General features: G+C 33.9%; 1 protein-coding gene across 1 annotated transcript in view; it reads right to left on the bottom strand.

Moving 5' to 3' along the window:
- LOC100731027 (liver carboxylesterase 1-like) overlaps window positions 1-15,095 on the bottom strand; it is a 46,210-nt gene that overhangs the window by 2,603 nt on the left and 28,512 nt on the right. Inside the window, exons 9-12 of the mRNA XM_063247331.1 lie at window positions 13,837-13,977; window positions 13,221-13,301; window positions 12,827-12,974; window positions 907-1,038 (exon numbers count right to left, since the gene is read on the bottom strand). Of these exons, the coding sequence (XP_063103401.1) occupies window positions 907-1,038; window positions 12,827-12,974; window positions 13,221-13,301; window positions 13,837-13,977 (502 nt within the window). The remainder of the gene's footprint in view (window positions 1-906; window positions 1,039-12,826; window positions 12,975-13,220; window positions 13,302-13,836; window positions 13,978-15,095) is intronic.

Here is a 15,095-nt window from a genome sequence, read left to right on the forward strand (position 1 = left end):
ACACTCAAAGTGTGGTTTTTTTGGGCCACCAACAATTGTGGCACAGGGAATTGGTTAGAAATTTTGAGCCTTGGCTCTTATTCCTGCCCTATTGTCCGGAACATTTGTATTTTAAGGGGATTCTGGATTTATGTGCACTTTAAATGTATAAATCATAAATAATAGGACTCAGTCAAACCTGAAGGCCATTTATATTCTGGCTCCATTTGTCTTCTTTGTCTACCTCTTATCCTCAGATTTCAATGCCACGTACCAGTTTTCATGTAGTGTATAAAACTCTTGGACATTCCACACATTTTAATTTCCCTATACACTTCTACATTTCAAAGTCTTAAAAACATTATATCTGCACGTGACCTGAAGAACCACTTGAGTGGGAGATAATCCAAGACACAAGTGTATTTAGAACAGTCCTGAGGTGACTCACAGAGCCAAATGAAAGGTTTTCTACACATGTGGAAAAAGTTCATGAATTGTTACATTATTACATATGTAAATATTAAAATACATGTTTTGTATTAATGAAATGAAACACATTGAAATGGAGACATGTGGCATATGATTCAAGGGTAGTTCTATTTTTAACTATTTCTTTACTCATATTATTCTAGATTCTAGTGGTAGAAAATCAAGCAATAGCACTTTTGCCTTTAAACAGGGCCCTGCAGAAGACTACATTCCTCTCTCTTCTATCATACATGTGGACTGTGACTATGATTTTTAATGGGACATATCAGTACATGTCTTCTTTCACACATGTGAGAGCAGGAGGTTATATTCTGGCTAATGTAGGTATCCCTGTGTTATGATGTAAGAGAAGCAGAGAATGAAAAACATGGTTCAAGATCATCACACAGAGTGGCAGGTCTCCTAACTCCAAATTTATAGCCAGAACTGAGTCATTACCTTTTACAAGTGGAGCCCCAAGCACTGAGTAGACTTCATCTCCATGGTCTCCTATCACAGTCTTGGGTTTCAAGTCTGATGAAAAGCTTGGTCGATATTGGAACTCATACATGTAGGTGGGGGCTCCAGCATCTGAGAAGACAAGGATAATGTGCAATTTATGATACTATGCATGCTTAGATTGTTCAAGAAATTCTTGGTTATCATCAAAAGACAGAAAGAGAGTTTCAAGAAAGTTCCTTCATAGGCAGTTGTAGGGATGCATAGATGTGTGAGGTAGAAATTGGATTTGAATCAGATGTTTATTGAATGAAAGAATGAATGAATGAATGCAATGTGTCTAATAAACACACTGGATGAGTTTTTCTGATATTCCATAGCACTCCTTCATGCTAAAAACTTCCATAATCTATCTGATAGGTATCTTTGTCTTATGTTTGAACACTTGCAGGCTTTTTATCATCCATCTGAGGTAAGTGAAGGAATCCAAAGGCTTCCCAAAAAATGAAATAGAAATACTTCATTAAAGATATTTTATTAGGGGCTTTCAGGTTTTGACCATTTAATATGATGTTGGCTGTTGGTTTGTCATAGATGGCCTTTATTATATTGAGGCAAAGACAATCTATTCCAATTTTCTGTAAGGTTCTTATCATAAATGAATGTTGTACCTTATCAAAAGCTTTTTCTGCATCTATGGAAATGACCATGTGATTCTTACTTTCGGCTTTATTGATATGGTGGGTTACATTTATTGATTTATGTATGTTGAACCACCCCTGTATGCCGGGGATGAATCTCACTTGGTCATGGTGTATAATCTTCTTGATGATTTGCTGCATCCTATTTGCCAATATTTTATTGAGGATTTTTGCATCTGTGTTCATTAGGGAGATTCACACCTTCCTATTTTCTTGGATCAGAAAAAGTTAAGCCAGTAAGTTTAAAGTGTAATGTTTTAAAAATGAAAACAAAATAAAGAAAAACAAAAAAGAAGAAGTATGAGGGGAGGGTAAGATTGACTCTGTATTCCTCTGCCATTTTCCATGCTTTTTTTTACCACTAATGAAAATATATCCAGACCCCAAGATGCTACATTTTCTATAATCAGATGATTTAAACCACCAATTTTTATTACTTTATGATTATGGTTTGTTTCTTTTCTTCAGTTGTTATCATTTCAGCAGAAATGATAACATTTCTGCTGAATGTTACATTTCTACAATCCTAGGATCTTTGCATACCTTATGGTGTATAATTTTCTTGATGATTTGCTGCATCCTATTTGCCAATATTTTATTGAGGATTTTTGCATCTGTGTTCATTAGGGAGATTCACACCTTCCTATTTTCTTTTAAAAATGTAAGACTATTTTCTTACAAAAATGTAAGACTAAGAGAAGAAAGGTCAAGTCCAAATCAAGCTGAGTTTTCTATTCTTTGCATGAATACAGTGTGAAAGGTAAAAAATTCAACAAAACTAAGAGCATATAAATATGCTGAAACTTGCATTTGTTAACTAAGCATTTCTGAAAGGAACTTAGAATCCCAATTATAAAAAAAAGGATTCAAAAGTCTTGAACAACAAACACCACCTTTCACCACTGCCATACAACTTTGTTCTCACTCTGAACCTGGTAGGGCCCATCCTGGGATACCAAGCAGCTGAGGATCTTTGATGGTCATGTGACATGAGCTGAAGACCTGGAAAGCATACTCCATCTAACTGTTCAGCCTTGGTATGATACTCAGAACCTTGTAGAGACACATGCGCCAACCTCAAGCAGCTCTGAAGATTTGGAGTACCACCTGGGAATTTTTAAAGCTTAATCAGAATACTCCTCCATTTGAGGAGCCTTTGAGTGCGACTAGGAACCTGATAAGTCCTGCCTAATTACCACCATTCAGTTGGAGATACTCCCTGCAGTATCAACTGACATTCTTTACCCAGGAAGCAACTGAGGCCTTGCATTCAACTTCCCCCACAGAATACAGGAAAATAACAAAGTGAGACAGAAAAATGCATCCTCAAATCTCCAACCTATACCAACAAGCCTAGGAGACACTGACATAGAAGAAACTGTAAGCCCTACATCTGAAACTGCTGAAATGATAACAACAGAAGAAAAGAAAGAAACCTATGAAACTGTACAGGAACTCTGAACAGAAATAATCTCCCAGGTAAAAGAAGATATGATAAGTGTAATTTTAAAAATGCTTGAAGACAAATAAAGAAGATATAGTTTTAAAAATTGAGGAACACTGCCACAAGATAGAAAACTTGAATGAACAATATAAGAAAAAATTAGGATGCATGAACAGATTCAAAAAGAGAGCCACAAAATCAAAAATTTCATAAAAAGCTGGCAAAACCACTTGAATGAATGTGAAGATAGAGTTTCAGACCTTAAAGACAAGATTGCAGCTATTGAACAAGAAAGGAAAGATGTTTTAAAAACAGCGGAGAGTAAGGAAATAGCAATTGAACAGTTGCAAGATGATTGAAAAATATATAATATTGGTAGGTGTAAGTGAAAAAGAAAATGACAAAATAAATGATATAAAAGAATATTTAACAGAAGTAATTGCAAAAAATTCCCAAGTATGGAAAAGGAAACTGACATGCAGAGAAGTGAAGCATATAGAACTCTAATTAGCCATAACCAAAATAAATCTACACCCAGACATATAATAATCACCATCTCAGAAATTCAACATAAGAACAGAATACTAAAACTGTCAGAGAAAAAAAGACATATTATTTGTAATGGAAAGAATCACTTTTCAACAAATCAATGAAATCAAGGAGATCATGGAGTGAAGTATTTTAAATCCCAGGGGAAAACAACTTCCAACCTTGGTAATGTACCCTGCAAAGCAGTCCTTCAAAATTGATGGAGAAATAAGATATTTCCACAACAAAGAACAGCTGAAGAACTTCATGATCCCAAACCAACCCTGCAAAGAATACTGAAAGATATTTTAGATAGACATTAAAATAACTATGACTTCAAGAACATCAACAGGAAAAAAACACCTCACAAGGCAAACAAAGGGGAAATGTAAAGAATCAACAGTAGAAAGACATCATGACGTAAATAAGCCAATGTATATCACTTATAACCTTTACTTTAAATGACCTTAATACACTTCTTAAAAGAAACAGACTGGCAGAATAGAGCAAGAAACAACGTCTAACAATATGCTGCATACAAAAACCCATCAAACTCAACAGGAAATTCATAGGCTGAAAGTCAAATGATGGAAAACAATACGCAACAGGAAGGATCCCTCCCAAAAAGCACGTGTAGGTAGCTATTCTCTTTGCTATGTGAACAATGTGAACTTCAAACTAAGAATAATCAAAAGAGATAAGGAAGATCACTGCATGCTGGTTAGGTGTAAACTTCAAGAGGAGAGACAAAAATACTCAATATATATGCACCAAATATGAGAACACACAACTACATAAAACAAATATTAATAGAAATGAAAATTCAAATGAGCAATAGCACAGTTTTAAAGGGAGATCTTAACACCCCATTGACAAAAAGAGACAGATCAATGAGGCAGAGAATCACCAAATTCTAAATAAAATTTGTGAACAAATGGACTTAGTATACATTTACAGAGTGTTCCACCCAACAACATCAGAATATACATTCATCTCAGCTTCACATGTAATTTTCTCTTGAGTAGACCATATACTAGCCCATACAACATGCTAAGTAAAATGTAAATGATAGAAATTATCTTACGCATATCGTCTGGTCATAGGGCATGAAACTAGAAAATAATGACAAATGGAACTGCAAAAATGCCATAAATATATGGAAATTAAATAATGCACTCCTAAAAAATCAATGGGTCAAACAAGAAACTACCGAAGAAATTAAACAATATTTACAAGCAAATAAAAATATAAATGCAACTTACTGAAACCTGTGGGATGCAAATGAAAGCAGTTCTCAGAGGCAAATTTATTGCAGTGAACCTCACATCGGGAAAACAGGACAAACGCAACTAGAAAATCTGAGTCTACATCTCAAACATTTAGGAAAAGAAGAGTAAGTCAAGCTCAAAGCCAAAAGAATAGAAGAGATTGTAAAGATCTGAGCATAAATGAATGCAATAGAGGCTAAGAAAACATTACAAAAATTATCGAGTCAAAGAGTTAATTCTCTGAGGGAACAAATAAAATTGATAAACCCCTAGCCAACATTATTTGAAAAAGAAAAGAAAAAACTCAATTTCATGCAATAAGGAATGAAAAGGGCAAAATCACCAAAGACCATGTAGAAATACAGAAGATAATATCTACTTCAAAAAACTTTAACCTCCTAGGTTTGTTAACACAGAAGAAATAGACCGATTCCAAGAAACATGAATTATCAAAGCTGAATGAAGATATAAAAGTGCAAAATAAACCAATTTGAATTAATATAATTGAAAGTATAATTAGAACCTTACCAACAAAGACAATCTCAGTTCCTGATGGATTCACTGCACAATTCTACCAGAAATTCAAAGAAGGCTTAATGCTAACACTCCTCAAACTCTTAAAGACATAGGGATAGGCAAAGTATTTGTGAAGAAAAACCAAACTGCATGGGAAATACTTTCCAACATCAACAACTGGGATCACATCTTATGAAAAAGTTTTTGCATATCAAAAGAAATCTCCAACAGAGTGAAAAGGAAACCCACAAATTGGGAAAAAATTCTTAGTCAACTGTTCCTCACACAAACGACTTCTGTCTAGAACATATAAAGAATTTTTAAAAAATCAGATCCCTAAATTCAAAGACCCAATCCAAAAATGAGCATCTGAGATGAATACACACTTCTCAGATAAAGTAATACAAATTGAAAATAAATAGATTAAAAAATTTTTCAACATCATTGGTCAGAGAAATGCAAATTAAAACAACACTGAGATTCTGTCTCACTCTAGATAAAATGGCAAGGATCAAGAAATCTACCAATAACAAATGCTGGCGTGGCTTTGGAGACAAATACCAATTGTTCACTGTTAGTGGGAGTGCAGACTGGTGCAGCAATTGTTGGCATCAGTCTGGGTGTTCCTCAAGAAGCTGGAATTGAAAGTCCCATTTGACCCAGCTATTCCACTTCAGGTCATATTCCCAGAAGAATTGAAAGCATCATTCCACAGTGATATATGTGCACCCATGTTTATAGCAGCACAATTTGTAATAGCCAGATTTTGGAAGCAATCCAAATGTCCATCAACTGAGAAATGAATTTTTACAATGTGGTAATTTTATACAATGGAGTACTACTCAGCTATAGAGAAGAACCATATTGAGGCTTTTATAAGTAAATGGATGCTACTTGAGTCCATACTCACAAGTGAAATAAATCAAATTCACATGTGTAAATACTATATTGTCTCCCTAAGGTAAGAAACTGAAACAGTAAATAAGACACAACATTTTCAATTAATGTTGTGAAAGAGTAAGAAACTGATCAAAAGGAAGAAAATAACTCAGGGAAAAGGAGAAAAGAAGGAAAGGAGAAAAAGATAAGTTTGTATATATACACTTAAGATAGCTAAGATGATTGTACTACTAATTCTATTAGTTTTTGAAACAAAACACTTAACATTCATAGGATTAGATCAATTTTGCATGCTTATATCTGGTAGTCTGAGCAACTCTTTTTGAAGATAATTATGCAAAGTAATAGCTTTATTTATGTTCCTATGACTTTATTTTGAAAGTCTATATTGCTATTTTGATATTGTTATTTGTCACTTTTGTATTTTGTTTGGTTTTGTTTTCCCTGTAATATAGAATGGATAGACGTACATGTATAGGCTTGTACATGCCTAGAACTTGTCCTAAAGAATTTGTAAGACTTGATTTTATTACGTGTGATGATATGAACAGCTACTTTTAAGAAAACATGACTTTGTGGTAGCCATTGCTGATTTTCTGTTGTCTGAGTTTCAAGTCTAATAATACATTTATTCTTTGTTTTCCTTCATTTTAGTGTGTTTTCTATTATCTTGGCTTTTTAATATTTGCAAAGATATGGACCGCTATGTGAAGAAAACAAGAGACATTATGGTAGTCATTGTTGATTTTCATCTTGCCTGATTTTGAAACCTGGTGATGTTTTCATTCTTTTGTTTTGATTGGTTTTATACTGTTGTGTTTTGTTTGAATTCACTGTGTGTGAAGATATGGACAACTATACTGGGGAAAAAAAGAGATATATTGGTAGCCGCTCTTGGTTTCCTGTTGTCTTGTTTTGAAATCCTATGTTGCTTGTACTGTTTTCTTCTGACATGGTTTGTTCTGTTTTCTTTTACACTCTTTAAAAAATTAAAGAAAGGATTCTTGTGTATGTGAGTAATTATTTTAGGTAGCAAGTTGCACAAGATTCCTCAAAGGAAAAATAAAATCTTCTGCCTCAGAACAGATAGATTTATAAATTCGCCATAAACACAAGACGTCAAGGGAAAAGTGGACATAAGGAAATAGCAATTATGAAAAAGAAGAGAAGCAGAAACCATGGGACATCATGCAAATATTAAATATTAGCATAATGGGAGATGAAGAAAAAATAAGAGGAAAGATCTGGAAGGTATATGTCAAAAACTTGTGACTGAAAACTTCCTTGAACAGAGATAGCTGTCAAAATGCAGATGCAAAAAGCAGAGAGGGGTCTAATACATTTCAGCAAAAGAGAACATCAAAGTCACAGAATCATGAATTTTTCAAAAATCAAAGACAAGGAAAAATTATGTGTATCAAGAAATAAGAATCATGTCATATACAAAGGTATGATATATGACAACCAACAGATTTCACAATAGGAAATTTGAGCCAGAAGAGAGTATAATAATATACTGAATGCACTGAAGGAAAAACATGAGCCAAAATGTATTGGAAAGCAATCTTTCAGAAATGGGGAGGGAACTTCTCCAAACAAGCAAGAACTTATCAATTCTTTCCCTCTACATGCCCCTTAAAAAAATCGCTAAGCAAAGTTCTCTCAACTATAATAAAATACACTAACTAATAAAATGGAACACATGAAAGGGCAAAACTCATTTTAAGAATAACTGAGGACCACATTTTGAATGCTATCAGACTAGAATGACAATATATAAAAGAATTTTATCCCACCTTAAGAATTAAAAGGAAAAAAAAAACTTTACAAAAGTACTTACATCATCAAATATAATCAAAAAAAATTGTCTCCAAAAATCATGTAAATTTAGGGTGTGGTGGCTCATGCCTGTAATCCCAGGCATGGAGGCTGAGGTAGGAGGATTGTTGCAAGTTCGAGACCAGCCTGGGCTACAAAGTGAGCTCAAGGCCAGCTTGAACTGCATAGCGAGAATAGGAGTGGAACAAAGGAAAATAATATTTACAAAATAACCAGTAATTAACTCATAAGGATACAGAATTTATAAACTCAACAATTACCTTGACTATTTTAATTAAATTCTCTAATAAAATGACACAAATTGACTGAATGGAGTGTTAAAAAGACATGAGTATTTATGATGTTCTTTCAGTATACAAGATGTATCATACCTTTTAATACACACAGAGTTTCAAAGTGAAAGACTGAATGTTTTATTAGATCAAAATGGAAACTGAAGGGGAAAGATGGTATTTAGTTATAATGGACAATATACTGTAATAAAAAATCACTAGAAAGAAAAATAATGACATTTTGACAAGAAAGTAAAGTCAATAAGAGGCTATAATAATTTTAATTCTTTTCACATCCAACATCTGAGCACCTACATGAATAAAGCAAATGTTAAAGAATCTGAGCAACAGATTATCATACAGTAATAGTAGGGGACCTCAATATCCGATTTTTAACAATGGAGAGATCATCCAGATAGTATATTCATAAAGAAATACTGGACATAAACAGCACTATGTAAAATATGGTCCTAACAGAAATATGTAGAATATCCAATCCAACACAAACAACACATACTTCTGACAAACAAAATATTCTCCAGAATAAATTACATATTTGCATACGAAACAATCACCTCCTAATTTAATAAATATGGTATAACCAGCATCTTTTTGAACTACACTGGAATTAAAATAGCAATTTTGGAAAAATTCACAAATTCATGAAAGTAAAGCAATACCCATCAGAACGACCAATGAGTCAACAAAAAATATTAATGTAGAAATTTAAAAACATTTTCAGATCAATGAAAAGGAAAGCATAGAATACCAAAAACCACGACATACAACAAAGTAGTTCTAAGATAAAACCATATATCAAAAACACCTACATCTACAAACAAGAAAGAAATCATATAAGCAACCTGAAGCCATGCTCCATTGAACTAACAAAACAACAAACCAGGACCAAATTTACTAGTAGAAATGAAACAATGAATATCACAGGGAAAAGCACAAAAGATGATAAAAATGTTTAAAAGATTAACAGTTGGAGACTTCATAATATAAACAAAACTGACATTTAGCCACACTAACCAAAAAAAGAACAGTGAAGTAATATACAAATGAAAATACACATTAAAATTGGCACTATAAAAATACAGAGTCAGGGATTTTTCTTTGTTAATTTTTCTCTTTGATTATATTTACTTACTTGTTTTTCAATCAACCCAGACTATTTTTTCTTTAAGTCAGTGATTTAAAAACTAGTAAGTAAATATAATCAGTAAGAAAAATTACCAAAGCAAAATCCAGGTCCTGTTGGCTTAACTGATGCATTAGGTCAAAATTTCAAGAAACAATACCAGTTCTTCTCAGTTGATTCCTCAAATGCAATTAAGAGGATAATTGAAAAGCATTTTATGTCACTGTTACACTTCTACTTACATAAGACAACTATTTTACAAAAAAAGTTAGAGTCTAATATGCTTCATGAACATAGATGTAAAAATCTTAAAAAATGCTAGAAAATTGAGTTCAAAAAAGCATTACAAGATTAATCCACCAAAATAAAGTAGGATTTGCCACTTCTGTACAAAAATTGTGCTATGTTACATTCCAAAATGAAAGACAAAAACATGGGTCATCTCAGATGTAGGAAAAGAAATAGAAGAAAACCCACTGCTTTCATGTTAAAAATATTATAAAATTAAGGGTAAAAAATGTGTCTCAGCACAAAAAAGGCAAAATCTGAGAAGCACTCTGATCATATTATTCTCTAATGTGAAATAATTTAAAACTTTTCTCATAAAATCTGGAACAAGACAAAGGTGATTGTTTTTACCACCTCTGCATTGGAAATCCTTGCTAAAACAATTAGGCAAGAAAAAAAAATTAAGATGTTCTAACAGGAAAAACTGAAGCTATCACTTTGCTGATGACATAATAATTATAGCTACAAAAGCCTATAAACTGCACTGTAATTGGTTAGGACAAATAAATGAATATAGTAAAGTTGGAGAATACAAAATGAATATGCAAAATGAATATACAGTAGCATTTTATGTTCTAACTATAAACTATCTACAAATGAAATTGTGTAAATATCATTTACACTACATACAGAATAAAAATAGCTAGGAATAAATTTAATGGGATGAGGTGATAACAATACATTGAAAAAGGTAAAATAATAATGAAAGTTAAAAATGAACAAAAACAGGTGGAGAAACATTCAATGCACATGGATTGAAAAAATAAATATTCTTTCACAGTATTCACAGCAATCTGCTAGTTAGATGAAAACCTCCAAATTCCAATATTATCCTTCAGGAGTATATAAAATTGTCAAAAACGTATGAAATTTAAAAATCTCAATTCATCACGTCAATCATGAACATAAAGAACAAAATTGGCAAAATTGGAGGTTTGCATACTGCCTGATTTCCAAAAAACAGTACACAATAATAATAATTAAAACTGCACAGTATTGACTATAGATACACACACACACACACACACACACACACACACCAACTGCCCAAACCATTGGATTCAGAACCAAGAAAGCTAACTATACATAGATGGTCAACTGATTTTTGACAAATGTTCTGAGGCTATCCAAAGAGAAATGTAGTTTCTTTAAAAAGTCTCTCAGGAAAAACTGGATTCCTAAGTGCATAAAGATGAAACTTGACTATTATGTGCTAACATATAAAATCAAACAAATAGGAACTAAATATTAGTGCATACAATCGGAAACTCAAACATAATCATACAAAAATCAAGAGGAAAATTACATTGCAATGGTCTGGGCAAATTATTTTTGGATTCAACTCCAAAAGTAGAAGAAATGCAATTGGAAAAGAAATTAATTGAATTATCTCAAACAAAAAGTTGCTTCAAAGGAAGAAAAAAATTAACAGTATACAGAGAACACCTAAAATTTTGAAAAAACTATGCAATCCATACACATGTTTATTACACAAACTGCAAAAGAAGTTCAAAATTCTCAATGAAAGAAAAGAAACCAAGAAAAAACTTAATTAAAAAAGGAAAGGAGCTGAATCAATATTTCTTAAAATAAGACCAGAAAATGGCAAAAAATGTATTTTTTAAATTCTTAGTATCATTAGTAATTGGGAAAATGAAGGGAAAATTGCAATAAGATATTATCTTACCCTAGGCAGAAAGGATTTTATCAAAAATAAAAAAAAAGAAAAATGTGTTGGCAAGGTTGTGGAAAAAGAGAATACTTTTACATCATGTTGCAAATGTAAAATAATCCAGAGATTTTTCAGATAACTAAAACTGGAATTACTGTATGACCCAATAATCCTATTGCTTGATATCTAATCAAAGTATTTGACATGAGTTTACTGAAGCAATGTCTGTACCCCCATCTTCACTGCAGCTCTATTCAAGGAGGTTAGGTCACAAAATCAACCTGTGTCTCACAGCAGAATAGTAGACAACACCCATGCAGTATTACAGCAACTCGGCTTACCAAGAGAAGCTCTGTCATTTGGGAAACATGAATGAAACAGCAGAACACTGTAAGGAAAATAACACAGATAGAGGAAGACAAATGTTGCATATTAACATGTGTGTGTGAGTATAAAACAAAACTCACAAAACCAGAGGGAAAAGCAGTTATGACTTAGGTTGATATGAATGACAGAAGAAGATGATATTGAAAGGACACTAAATCTCTGACAGGTGGAAGTTTGTTTCTTCTTCAGTTCAACTGCAAATTTTTTAAATAGGTGACTGTCCTATAATTACATATCTGAGAAACAAAGATGAAGGCTTCCCACTATAATGAATATCTAGTAATTAAGGAGATTGTTGTGTTCACAGTTCAGACCCATATTGCAGTATTGGACTTCTCGTCTGAAATATCACACTAACCTCCAGGAAAAAGGCCCTGTAATAGATGCTGCTGATGCCTCATTTATAACTATGATTCTGGGCGGGTCAGCTTAGATCTTATGGTCAGCATCAGTAGCGTATATTCTCCATCTTTTATATGACCACTTAAGTCAAATGTCCCATGCTTCCTGGAGATCAAATCTCATACAATTAACAACTTGGAAGAGCCTTCAACCTATGATATATGGGTGCTGTTAGATGACTTCCCAGCTCCTTGCTGTGCAGACAGAGCAACCCCAATACATGTCTTTTTCTTTGTTTTGACAGCACTCCAGCTCTGGTTCTGCATGACAGGCAAATGATTGTCTGGCACCAATTTTATCTTCCATCTCTCTCCTGTATTATTTTCTCATATATCCCTTCTGATATTTACTAGGTTTACTTCACAAACTAACAATTTGTATATAGACGCTTTCTCAGTCCACTCCTGACAGAAACAGAATGAAACAGGTCCCTGTCCTCAGGCGAAAAGGAATCAGTCTTTCAATCTTGAACCCCTAAAAGTTCATCATCTGTCTAAATAGGAGTTAGGAAGCTCTGAGACCAAAGCTGGTGCTTGAGCATCTGTTTTCCAGGACTCACCTCTATGGCCACGGGCAAGAATCACAGATGGGACACCAAACATCAAATCTCCTATTAAGTCCAAGAACAGCTCTCTCTTTTGGGCAAGGTCATCTGTCCCTCCCAAATACTTCTCAGTGGCCACTGGTGTCAGTTCCTCAGGAACATTCTGAAATATATTAAGAAAATGACAACCCGCAATGTGGTAAGTAATGCAGATTTTCCAGTCAGTCAACATGATCTTTTTGATGGTGAAAGTCTTGAACCCCGTGCAAAGCCTCTCTGAGTAGGTAAGTGGGAAAGGCAGAAAAATGGGCCCAAATGCAGATTTCAGGCCACTGAATTGCTCTGTAACTTTGTGCAAGTCTCTAATTCTGCTTTGTTGTTCTATTCCCACAATTCCCAACCAGCTTACAGCAAAGGGATACAACTTCCACAGGAGCGATGTGGCCGTCTCCTGGTCCAGCTTGCCTTCAGGGATTGGGTTTCCCATCACCTGTTGATAGAATGGTTAAGCCTTTATGAGCAATCATGAAATATTGGGAAATGAACCAAACCAATATAGAATGAAACTTCTATGTTGGAATCTGATATTCCTGGATCTTTTATGACTTTGATAGGATTGATGAAAAAATGAACTTATATCCAGAATGCATAGATCTAAATGACTGATGAACACAAAATCACCTTTGAATTTGGTGTAATGATGAGATTTCTCTGAACTGAGAATTTCAGAACTCTCATCTCTTCAAATCTCTGTACTGAGAAACGTAACTCACATCCTACCTAACATGACCAAAGTAGAAGTTGTTGTTCCCCACATACAGTGTCTTGGCTCCCCAACTTCTTCAACTCTGGAATCCCTCAGTTTGCCCAAATACACAATTATCTCTTTATTCTGGATATTTCATCATGTCACGGGAATATAATCAAAATTTGTTTTAGGAAAAGTTTGTTAAGGCTGCAGCACCCAGGAGATGACTGAATAGGTGGAGAGGGTGCAACTCTCCAAGAAGCCTGTACATACTCACCATTGGCATGATCCAGCCAAACTCTTGCTTGTTGAATCCTACTATATAGGGAACAGTGTTGAAATTCTTTTCAGTCAGAACCTCTTCAGGTCCCTTGGGCAGCAGCTCACCATCAACAACAGTGGGCAAAAAAGGATAGTTCTGGGAAGCACAGGATAATGCCAATCATTATTCTGCCTGTGATAACACACATGTTCCTCTCTCTGTCTATTTGAGGATGTGACCATAACCAACATCTCCCCTGGTAGTAGCCTGAGCAACACAGGGTCACATCCATAAGACACCAAGGGGAGAAATTTGAGGAGTTAGTCGTGGTGAAGTGATGCTGGTGGGAGAGGAGAAGGGGAATTATCACTCAAATTAAAATACCTGTTATTACAATACTCATTAAGTCAATTCTGGTGCTTTGAAATAGTTATGCATATAAAATCACAATGAACGATGAATTACTGAAAACTGGATAAATTTCCAAATGTGAAATAATTGGATAATAAACTGGATACACTGGATAATTTTCCCACGGTACCCAGGGACCTCTGTTTCATTATGATCACTTTTGTTTTGTTTTTAGGTACTTATGGAAAGATTTATTATATAACACAAACTTTGTGTTGTATGTAAAACTTAAGGTAAAATTTATAGTTGCATGTAAAATTTATGGTAGTACACTACCTGGGAAACACCACGAATTCTTGTGACTGTTTGTATTATACTTTTAAATTTTTGCACTTATGATCATAACAATACAATGTACTACACTTGTTATAAATTTTCCATCTCGTGAGTACACTGATTTAGCTGCTTTAACAACTTGGGTACAGCTGTCTCACATACTACTGATATTATGTTATTACTTTCCAGAATGGCTTCATAGAGAGTTTGGGAAATCTTTTCTTATTTTGGACTGACAGTTCCATTGACTCACTAAATGGAAATCAAGGGGAAGAATTTCACAAGTTAAAATTGAAGCAAAACTATCTGTTGTCTTTCTCCATAAAGCAACTAGTCTTTTGTGCTTAGCAACAATGGATAGAATTTCAGTACTGTTTGAGAGCCATGTTAAACACTAATAGAAGCAGTGCTGCCAAAATAGAGCACTTCAGAGATGCCAAAAAAGACACCTCATTGCATGAGAAATGGGACAGTAGATTTTTTCCTTTAACTTCACAGGGATACATGGACATGATGCTACTCTGATTTTTCAGCACTCTGTACATATTTTGTAAATGATCATATGAGTGTTGAAAGTAATGATTTGC

The sequence above is a fragment of the Cavia porcellus genome, unplaced genomic scaffold (genome assembly GCF_034190915.1).
Source record: "Cavia porcellus strain 051 isolate PalLab524CR breed Dunkin Hartley unplaced genomic scaffold, mCavPor4.1 scaffold_4, whole genome shotgun sequence".
Lineage (NCBI taxonomy): Eukaryota > Metazoa > Chordata > Mammalia > Rodentia > Caviidae > Cavia > Cavia porcellus.